This window comes from Olea europaea, chromosome 6, assembly GCF_002742605.1.
Source record: "Olea europaea var. sylvestris chromosome 6, O_europaea_v1, whole genome shotgun sequence".
Lineage (NCBI taxonomy): Eukaryota > Viridiplantae > Streptophyta > Magnoliopsida > Lamiales > Oleaceae > Olea > Olea europaea.
The window spans coordinates 28,140,361-28,152,041 of record NC_036242.1 but is presented as its reverse complement, the minus strand read 5'-3'; the positions used below and the strand labels follow the sequence as shown (position 1 = coordinate 28,152,041).

The following is an 11,681-nucleotide window of genomic DNA, read 5'->3' as shown; positions in this document are numbered from 1 at the left end:
TAAGTTTGGTCTATGCTGTTTGGTCTCTTATATTTGTATTGGGTAATAATTAATTATCAATACAGAATCAATACCATTAGCCTTTGTTTAAAATCTTCCCTACAAGACTATCATGTTTCAAATATATAAAATTATGGGTGGAGTTTGAGACGGAAAGGAATCCCTTTTAAATTTACATATAGCAATATAAAAATTCATTGATTTTTTTATAATTAAATAAACTTAACCAAGAACCCACAAAAATAACTATGTTATGACTTTTTCTATATTAAAAGACACATATTTGATAGAGAAAAATTTCACCGTTACTAATAATATTAAAGGGTTGTATTAATTTAACTCTAAACATGGAAATTTATAATGCATTTCATGGTGTACTTAGTTCTAATATTTAAATTGGGCTACCTAATTGGTTTGACATGGAATAACTTGACACGGGTGGAGTACATAGTATAATTTAACGATACTTATAATTCAGAATGGCTGATAACATGTTTAAGATGTAGTAAGAAAGCAATGTTAAAATTGCCCTCACAGGCATAGCGCAGTTGTAAAACAGAAGAGTTCTCTACGGAGCATCTGAGGTTCGAATCATTGCAGCAATTGGAAGGCAACATTTATGTTAGAAGACGGATGTTCTGTGGAAGTAAAGTTATGATGCATTTTATGGTCCCTCCAAGGGTCCTATCTATAGTAAAGGAAGGTCTACAGAAAAGATAATCACATCTTGAAAATCTGGCGCAAGTGTGTATAAGCTGTGATCACAATCGAATTTACCTGGGTGGCGAACCTAGAAAAGGCTGCCACTTATCAGGATTAGTTGGGCAAAATTCGAACACCTGAGTCATAAAAGAAAGCAATGTTAAATTTTAATAGATAGTATATAATTTTAATCTTTGTTGGTTTCGATAAAAAATAATTTTTTAACAAATTTTAATAAAAGTAATAAATATGTGATTATAAAAAAGTTGATAAAGTTGTAAATTTCATGAAATTTGTTGTCGAAAATTAGTTTTAAAAAAAATGATAAGAAAATAAAGGGTGTAAAAATCCCTTCAATAGTACACCAAATTTGGTGTAATTCATTATTTTCCATTTTGCCCTCCATTTTCTTTTACACCAATTTTTTTTTCATTTATATCCTTATTTTTTGTGTAAGATTTGGTGTTTAGATCATCTTTAATGATTAAACCAAATTTTGTGTAGAAGTTCTCGAAGGGTTACATCCATTGGAGATGCTTTGGGTTTAGATCACCTCAGAACGATTGACAGAACTACAACATTTACCATTTTCCAATCCAGTTTTCCTATGGTGTATTTTAAGTCTCAAGGCTTTAAAAACACTAAGAATGACCCTCGCGCTAGAATAATCTAGAGACTCTCGAATCTTTGAAATCCTAACTTTTCTATACACACCCAAAAGATTTAAATAAGTAAAATGGAAAAAGTCCCTTTCATTTTCGTTTCTAGTTCTGGTCAATTGACAAGGATGTGACCTCAACCTATTGATCTTATGATTTTGTTCTAATAATTATCATTGAGCTTATGTAATTGTTCGTTTAATTTAAGACTGTATAACGGTGCGAGTGTCCCAAGATTAATGAGCCAATGAACCTACTTAAGCAAGAGTTGTCAATAATTTTATTGAATCTCCTCAATAGCTCAAGCTAGTACTCGTATTTAATCCTCAATAGTAAAGGTAGGATGTTAGATAGCATATGAACTACGAGGTTCAATTCTCTTTTTATCAAGTAGTCTACCTACTTGTGAAATCGTTTTTAAGATAATATTTGTGGAGATTGGCGGGTTGTGGTGCTATAGGGGCAGAGGCGGCTTGGGGTTAAGAGTGGTTGGTAATAACTTGGTGGGACCATATTTGGCAAGGAGTAGAAATGACAAGGGAACAGAGTAAAAATGCAACAGGACGGACCTCTCAAGTCACGTTGCAAAATACTAAAGTGATTACAATGTTTTAGTGTTGAAAGTACAAAAGTATTCTATTATATAAAAAAATTAAATTCAAGAAAAATATAATTGTCCATTATTTGACATAGTAGTTTGTATTTTTGTTCCTTTTTATTTTATTTTTGTTCCATTATTTGATGATCTGTTTCGATTTTTATTGAATTGAATTGAGGCGATCAATGCTATGAGATTGCGGTCTATGAAATGCGTGCACAACAATTGACTCGTAGCACACGAGGTTAGACCTTCCAAACACCCCCACGTGAGCCATGCACTTCTCCGATGATTTGTAATATACAACAATTTGTCCTGCGGTATGTTGGTTTGCTGCTATAAAATGACATTTACGGTTAATTCTCCAAAATACCCCTACATTTATGGGATTTTTATTGTAAAAAGTTGAGTCAAATGGTAAACTCCAATTTCATCTCGGTTGACGAAGTTTGAACCCGGCTCGATTTAAACGATAACTCGAAAGTACACAAATGAGTGCGTGTGTTCCCCTCAAATACGACATTACATCATAGATAAAGGCCTTCTGCGATTTTGGAGTTTTGGGAACTTCCGAATTGCTCACCAAATTCAAGATTTTGTTTATAAGAATGTTGTACCAAGTGGCAATTAATGGTAGGTTCTCTTCAAGAATATGTTTGCTTATGCTTAAGATTTATTATTAGATAGAATTTTTTAGTAAACGTTCACGTGCATATATTTATCGTAGAGAGTCCACGAAGGGTTTGATCAATTCGATGTACTAAAAAATTGTTCAATTACTCACAAAATCGTGAGATGAGATATTGTTTTGAATTAAAAATATAAGTTTAGATAGTCATTAGGTGATCTAATAGGATTCTTTGAATTTTTTAATTAGAATAATTAGAATGCACGAATAATTTTGACTTATTTAATCAACAAAAAAAACTTCATTTGTCTCAACTTGATTACAAATGATTCTGTTGACCTCATTTTCGGTTGGGGACCATGCGGACAACAGGTATCGGTTTCACCCGCCCAACGTGAGTCTGGTCCAATACACTAAGACACGCGAGCGGTCTAAAATTTTTCGATAAAAGACATGGAAGCGGCTCAAAGGCGTAAGACGATGACGTTTGGAATTCGGAAAAGCATTTGTAGAATGACTGTACAACAATTACCAATCGTGATTGATATGTATGTAAACTAGATTGTGTAGCAAGAGAGCTAAATGTAATGTATTGTTTATATATGTTCTAGTATTGAGTCTTGTATTCAAAGTTGCATTAGCTTTACAATGATAACCTGGGAGAGTATTTATAGTAGCACAAGGTATATTATGGCCCTTGGATATGAATACACGTGGTCTCATCTCCTTGATCCATACATCTAATCCTATGCATTACCTTTGACTTGCTAGTCCATTTTACATTTACTAAGCAACAAAACTGTCCCTTTGTTTAACAAAACTTGACACTTAAACTCTATGATAAACGTCTTATCAATCATTTGAAGAATATACTTGTAAAGAAGCGAATCTCTTGGAAAAAGTGATGGTGAAGGCGCTTTGCAAATCACAATTTTGGCACATGGGCCTCAGAGTGAACCACCTCTGTTGATGCACTTCGAGCTTTAAAACGTTGATCCTTTGAGGGCCTTAGCCACCATGCCACGTGATTTGGCTTAGGTAGGCTAAGAGCTACAGTGGGTCGAACACGTGGAGCCATGTGTGACGAGACGTAACAGATTCCATCCTCCCTTTGTATAGAAATTTCATATTCTTCCTTTTACCATTGTCAAGAACAATTGTTAGAGGCGCTCGGGGACAAATGTGTGCAATATAGTTATACATTCAATGACAACGTTTTGAATGGATATAAACTCTCCGCGTTATTCTAATATATCAATTTTTTAAGTTGGTTATTATTTTCCAATTTAAACTAGTGCCTAGAAATTTAAAGTGAGACAGATTTTTAATAAGATCATGTAACGACTTAACAAACATTCGAACAATTTCTCTCACTATTAATTGATCATGTAATTATAATAAGAAGATAATCGCAACATTTCTAATGGGTTGTGGTCAAATGAAGCCTTGCAAGGAGACATAAAAGTTGGAGGAGTCATTTCGAGTTGAGAGAGAATCTAATGAAGATAAAAGGAAAAGGTTTAAATTGTTGAATAATGAGCAGCCCTATTGTTGTCCATATTTGAAAAGTTAAAGAGTTTTGAATAGTAAATTTTTGAAAATGTGGTTAAAAAATAAATAAATTTTATTAATTTGTGTGTAAAATATTTTATTATATGAATATGTAGTTGAGAATGATACTATAACAAACAATTTTAAAGTTTAAAGAGTGTCAAACTACTAAGTAGGGCGGGATTGTGGGCGCATCAATGGCTGAAAACTCAAAAAGCAAAAACAATGGCCTTTTGACCCTGATGCATTCTTTTGACAATCCCTTTCAGTATTGTTTCTTATGGGCTTCGCTAGCCGTGTCCGTTCAGGACGTCGACATGGCGCCCTCCTACAGGTCAGGCACCACATCGGCCTCCTATTCAAACAAGGCCTACGTGGCCCTGTTCGAATAGCTTCATTTGTCTTTTATTGATCATTGAACTCTGAAATTTTTACGACCAATTATTTTATTATCTTTTTCGTCACTTCATCTCGTTCCATTTGAGAATTAACGATTTTGATAACTTGGCAAATTGCGTGTTGTCAGTACAGTAAGAAGCATTTGGATTACATTTTTGTTAAATTCAGTGACTTGTTGCGAAACGGATTTTTAATTTTTCAAATCGAAGAAGATAGGGTGATGGATGGTAGTACTTTGTTAAATACAGTGATTTAACAGTGGCCGAGGATAAACAAATCAAAGTTATTTTTAAATAACTTTTTAGCTACAAATTTATTAAGATGACTTTAAAAAAAAATTCTAAAAAGAATTGTTTAATATCAACATAACTTACATATAATTAATAGACAATTATTTTTTTAACGCTACTTATTTATTTATAAGTAAATTACCTTTTTGTAGATGAATCAAACTCATTACAAGGAATTAAGCCCCTGTTATACAATCATTAAAATGGAGTTTTTTTTTTATTATATATATATTTTTTTAGAAAAAACGAGTTTTGAAATAATGATTTTATGGAGAATGTGTAATTAAAAAGTAAGAAAATTTTTGAATTTAGGTGCAAAATATTTTATTGTGATGATATGTGATTGAAAATGAATTTGAAAAAAAAAAAAGTTTTGTTTTAAGGGTCGTCAAACATGGGCTAAATATCCAATCTAAACTCATATAATGACTTATTGTGCGAATTATTTAAATTCGATGTAAATAAGGGAAGATAAGCTACCTGATTTGGATATTACGAACGTCAAATTAGACTAAATTAATTCTAATCCAGTCTAATATAATGTAATAAGCTCCTAGTTGACAAAGTTTTTTTGAGATTACAAGTTGATCAAACTTCATTTTTAATAAGATATTTCATTGGCTCACAGTTTTTATCTTTTTTAATTATACATTTCATAACCCACCAACTTCTAATCTCATTTTTATTTTTATTTATGTCAAAACTCAAACCGGTGAACAAACTCATAAGCCATGCCTATTAACACTCGGATGTGTGTTGGTGCATTCACAGTTAAGTTGTTTGTATAGGGATTCTAAACAAATAGTTTTAAAGATGTTGCGTCATGGTTATTATTATTATTTTCTTTTGCCAACACTCAATAAAATTGTAAAGTGTCTCCCCATACAAAATCTTAGCATTTCTACCTGTGCACGTAGCATTTCTCGTGCATTCAAGATCGAATAAAGCCACTTGTACAATATATTTGTACAACTTGATTGACAACAAGTGTGTTGAAAAATCTTAGTCATTGATTTTAAAAACAATTTTTCAAATATATGGGTGTAATGTTTCCCAATTCATGCATTGCAAACCAGGTTGTAAAATACATTGTACAAATAGTATGATTGTTCAAGATCTATCGAGGCCAAAGCAAAAATGTGAAGTGCTCTATTAACTAAAAATAGAAAAAGGTTGAACTCCAACTTTAAGGGCTCTCACCGCCCGCCCCTAGAGCTTTGTGAGGGAGGTAAATCGCGGGATGTGCCCCAACAAGTCAATGAACAAGAGCTGTATGTACACTACGCCTACAATGAAACCAATTTCATGTCTCAGGAATCGAACCCCCACACTACGGTTGTCAGCAAGACATGAGATAATATCATTCTTGTCTTTTGCACCACTGAATTATGTCCGGGAGGCGAAGTGCTCTATTACTTATATCACACGAGAGAGAGAGAGAGAGAGAGAGAGAGAGAGAGAGAGAGAGAATTTATCAATTATTGTATTCAATCTTATTTAGTCAAGTGAAGCATGCTGCCAAAATCCCTCAATCCCCTTTTTTAGGCTATTTTTTCCTTTCGAGGAAAGATCGTGTATTAAAATTATCTCTCTTGAAAAAGTTAAATACATCATTTTCACTTCACAAAAGTAAATGAAATATGAATAACAACAAAACCCTTCAATCATACTCATTCTAAGGTAATTAATTACCTTGTCAAGTAAATGACAAACAAAACAAATACTATATATAACCACAAGGCACAAACTAATCATCACTGAGGAGGAAAATAGAAAGGAAAATCTCTTTTACATTGCAATTTCCTTCATTCCTTGGGGTGCATGACTCCTTGTATCAGTGCAAATTTTGACTAATTAAGTCAAATATTTGCAGCTCCAAATTGCTAGGAGGAATCATATATTTTTCTACCTGGCGACGCATCTTTGTCTCTCAAAATTCAACTGTTAGACTGTAGTATAATGTTGATGCAGCAAGTATTTAGTGAAATTTTGACACCATTTTCACACAGTCTGAATTTTGCTGTGATAATCTTATAATCCAAGAACAATGTAATAGACGAGCGTAATCGGGAGCGCGATCAACATCCCGAATATGACCCTGAAATTCGTAAAATCAGAAAAAAAATAATAATGAAAAACGGGAGAAACACAGTTGAAAGGGTTTAATTATGATATCCCGTTGATTAAAGTACTTACGCAGTGCTTAGAATTGCTGGATGGACATTGTACTCTTTTGCAAACACAAATGGAACAATCCCTTGTGGAAGTGCAGCCTATTGGATAAGAAAACGTTAGAACACTTTACAGCAAAATGTTCCTCATAGATATACTTTTTTCTGTATGCCAGCATATGAAATGAATCTGAATCTACAATGTTCTTTACACCAGATACATGGTATGTCTGGTATACTCGACGAGTCAATATTAGATAGAATTAATCTAGTACAACGTACTAAAAAATAGTGCAATTAATAAGAAAGTGACGACTTACCTGCACGATGGCAACATGCAGAAGGTTACCACGAAGACCAACAGCAATGGAAGCCGCGGCCATTACTGCTGGACCAGTGAGGAACCTTACGGCCATGGCAAAAGAAGCCACAGTGTTCCCGCATGCTATTATCTTTGGTTGAAGGGCCATAAACAGACCTGAAAGTCCATAACATTCCAATCAAACAACGTAGAAATATAATCAATTAAATCTCAACTACCATTAATTACTTGCCCATCATCTTCTCATTTGGGACCGCAAAGAGAAATTTCTCATTAGTACTGTCGGTCAGTTTGTCAATGAATTATTGGAGGTCACAATTTCAAATATAGTTGTTAACATTGCATTTATGCCAATAATGGATGGCCTAAAATTTAACTTATGTTCACATGAATACTGGATTTGACTGAATACTAATACTGTCGAGTCATGTCTGATCTTCTTTGTTAAACATGCTGTCCAGAGATGGTTTTATGGGCACCAACCATATATAGCTAGAATCTCAATATGCCTTGAACAATCAAAGATTGAATGCTTATGAAGGAATATGCTTCTGTTAGTGAACATTATATATGGGTTAGGAAAAAAAACAGTCTTGGAATGTGACTACTCACCTAAGCTAAACATGGCCATTCCAAGGCCAGCATCAGAAAGAATGGAGATTGATTTCTCAATAATTTTAGGCATATGCACATCCCACCTGAAAATTAATCAATCAGAACTCATTATTTTATCATAATTACTTATTCTTAAACATTTGTATACCAAAACAGCTAATTATCTTTTTACCTGAATGAGACAAGTGACCAAATGAGGCCAATGAGACTAGAATAAGTGTTGGGATTTCGGATAAGCTTGCGCCAAACCATGATCAAGATTAGTCGTGTCATCACGCTCGCCGGAGGCATCTGTTTAATGACGCCGGGATCTTGAACTCCGGCAGCCTTTGGGTGGAGCTCGGCGATGGAGCTGGACCCCAGTTTTGACAGTTCAATGGGAACCTCTTTCTCTTTTTCTTCAACTCCATTGTCTCTTCCACCAAAGCTAAAGTCGTCTATGTCCCCATTTTGCGGAATGGCTTCATTATACAATTCCAAATTAATAAAAAAAACTAATCCAATTATTCATTGAACTGTGTCAGTGTGGTGTGACGACAAGATTTGATAATAGTTTAAGCTTTTTAGACAAGATGATTAAAATAAATTTTACCTTTGGTTTCCCCATTTTGAGGGTGATGATCAGAAACCAACATCCTGATTTCCTTGGCACCATGGTCAGGAACTTGCCCACCGAACACGTGGAGCCCACCGCCTTCAGAAACTGGTGATGCACTTGAACTCCACACAAACATGTGAAGCTCCTTTGCATCATGATTGACCTTATTCCCCGGCTGGAGGTGATGTTGCGACTGCACTTGCTGCACCTGATTTTTACAGGTTTTCGGGACAGCTGAAGAAATTTCCTGGTTCGGGGCCGGGTAAGAAGTGTTAACGGGTTGTGAAGGATAGAACCCGAATCTTGGAGAACTCATTAGGCCACCAGGGGCACAGTTTTCTTCAAAATTTGATGGCCTTGGAGTTGGGCCTCTAGAGGATTGCACAGAATACATATCTGCTGTGTTGAAATTCGATAATCTACCTGTATCTGATTGGCCAAAGTTGGATAATCTCCCTGGAAATCCCATCATTGAGTACAAATCTGAATGGTTAAAATTAGACCCTCTTGGAGTTGGATTTCTTGATGAACTCATACTGTAAATTTCAGCTCCGGTTAGATTCGACGGCCGGGGAGTTATCCCTGAGAATGAACCGGGTCCAAGTGATCTTCTAGAGGCATTCGATTTCCTCACAGTAACATGGAGTTTACCATCATTTCCAATCTCAGCATCTGTCTCAAGAAAATCTTGTCCATCTAATGAAACAACATCGGATCCAACCTTAAACGACACGATTGAGGCTGCAGTTTCGGGGAATTGCTCCATAATAAGCATTTTCGCCCCACGATATTCGAACAAAAACAGCAAAAGAGTGTACCAAACGATGCATTGCAGCACCACCACTTGCACCATAAGACTGCCGGAATATTCCCCATACATAGCAATCAACAAAGGAATGCCCATTACAAGTGTATTTGGCAGTGTAGAAAGTGAGAAAAGAGTAATAGACCATTCAAGGTTGCCTTTATTGGTCAAATTAGCCCACAAACAAAGAACTACAAGCATAATAATCTTTTGAAGTGTATCAGCAGCTATGAATCGAAAATTCATGGCATAGGGATTATTGGTAGAAATAAAGTGAAAAGACAAAAGTGGGACTGCAAAAATTGCAACAAATCGATTGATACCAGAACATTGATCGGGGGTGAAAATTCTCCACCACCGGACGGAGCCGTAGGCCAAGATCATGGCCACATAGAGGGGAACCACAGCCGTTAATACCACATAAAGATCGTGCCAACTTATCATATTTGCTGATAATTCAAGAAAACAAAGCTAATTTTCTTGAATTGCTTGTTGGAAGAGAAGAGGACAACTTAGGAAAAGAGAAAAACCGTTATCTAATTTACTGACTAAAGGAATCTATTTTTTGTGTTGTCATACAGTACTGGTAATAGGAAGTTTAAGAGAGAGAAAGTTAAAGAGGAGAGAGAAGGAGATCACATAGAAGTGTAGCTGTACAACGCTATATATAGACTATAGAGAGAGGGGAAAGTGGAGTGTACTAAGCGAGTACCGAACTGAGTTGGAATTGGGACAGTCGACGCTCTATGTTTAGTGAAGTGATGGGGTAAAACAATCTTCAGCTCTTCAACTCAATTTTACTTTTTAAGTCACCATTGAAGTTTGGTTATTGTTTTAGTGGAATATTTGATGTATGGTTGACGAGGATGTATGCACCGTCTTGTAATTAAATGTCTTTCATTTTTTTTTTCGGTGATCGTGGATGATTGCACACATCTTGTGTTGGTTAAAATGAACGTCTTCGTCGTTTTGTGTTTAAATATTTTATATTGGTATGGATGGTTGCAACGTCTTGTACTTGTTAACTTAGATATTTTCTATACTACCTCGTGTTTAAATGTTTCTTCATTACGTGAATGATTGCATCATCTTGTGTTTATTAACTTATGTTTGGATCGTCGTGTGTTTAAATATTTTTCGATGACATGGATAACTGCACCGTATTGTCTTTGTTAACTTGAATGCTTGGGTCGTCGTTTGTTTAAATATTTTTCATTGAAGTGGGTAGTTGCACACCGACTAGTGTTTGCTTGGATGTCTAATCCCTCATGTTTATTAACATGGATGTCTGTACGTCTTGTGTTTAAATGTTTTTCGCATCATTATATTTTATTGAGATCGACTTACCCTCATCATTGAGTCGGGTCATGTACGTGTATGATTTTTCTTTTTCTTTATTTTTCTCAAATAAAAAAGTGCCATAAAAGTCAATGGGAAATGAAAATTGGTGATGCCAACTACTGAAATGGCAAAGATTAGTCAAAACTAAGAAGGAATCGAAGACTTGTGTTTTGATTAATTTATCATAATTCACATGCAACAGTTTGGTGAATTCTCCGTGATTAATAGGCCCACTGATAGTTATGCACTCTCTACCAGTGGTCACGTACTATAATTGCCACGGTGCGCATATTGGGTAGCAATTTTTTTTAAAATTTTTTTTTTTATATATTATCGACTACTGTACATTTATTTTACGGAATGGACCATCTTGGTTTTATTATGACTCAAAAAGAAAAGTGGTGATAATTACAATATAAGTGGTGACTAACAATATTTTTTAACTCATTTATATGTGCTAGAAAAATTTATCACAAGCTGCCAATAATTACAAATATTGGCTAAACAAATTATTACAACCAATTAAATGTAGGATGTACTATATTCATTTAATTAAACACGTCCTTAATGTTATTTAGACCCTGTTCGGTAAGGATTTTGAGAATTGATTTTTTGACTATTAAAAAAAAAGTGTGGGCTATTTATGAAAGAAAAAGTCAAAAATTATGACTGGAATAGTGAAATAACGGTCAAAAAATCAAATTTTTAGTGAAAAATCACTCACAAACACTCCATTTAGACTATTATTTTGAGATCGTTGGTGCTAAATAACAGTAATCAATAACTATAGATAGAGTAATGCTATATATGTACAAATTAGAGATGTCCCCAACTCGTACTTATAGCACTATTTTTATAGATACATGATAGACATATGAATGGCAACAAGTGAATCCAGGCTGAAAACCCCATTTCTCGTCCCTGTCAGGGGGTTTTTAGTTCGATACGTAGGGATGAGGTGGGGACGGCTCCAAGTCCCTGATTTAAGACAGATTTCTTAGT

At 34.8% G+C, this 11,681-nt stretch overlaps 1 protein-coding gene across 1 annotated transcript; it reads right to left on the bottom strand.

The window, feature by feature from the left end:
* Window positions 1-6,447: 6,447 nt before the first annotated feature.
* On the bottom strand, window positions 6,448-10,038 carry LOC111396336 (auxin efflux carrier component 7-like). The gene is made up of 6 exons (XM_023022745.1): window positions 8,528-10,038; window positions 8,108-8,396; window positions 7,933-8,018; window positions 7,319-7,476; window positions 7,024-7,100; window positions 6,448-6,925 (listed from the first exon to the last, which is right to left on the bottom strand). The coding sequence occupies exons 1-6, from the start codon at window positions 9,780-9,782 to the stop codon at window positions 6,859-6,861; spliced, it is 1,932 nt and encodes a 643-aa protein (XP_022878513.1). The 5' UTR covers window positions 9,783-10,038; the 3' UTR covers window positions 6,448-6,858.
* Window positions 10,039-11,681: the final 1,643 nt, after the last annotated feature.

Excerpts from the sequence above, each read along its gene's own strand:
- LOC111396336 (XM_023022745.1), bottom strand. The coding sequence starts at position 9,782 with ATGATAAGTTGGCACGATCTTTATGTGGTATTAACGGCTGTGGTTCCC. Across the intron at positions 7,477-7,932 it reads AATGGCCATGTTTAGCTTAG|GTCTGTTTATGGCCCTTCAA; the intron begins GTGAGTAGTCAC and ends ATGGACTTTCAG. Across the intron at positions 6,926-7,023 it reads CCAGCAATTCTAAGCACTGC|GGTCATATTCGGGATGTTGA; the intron begins GTAAGTACTTTA and ends TACGAATTTCAG.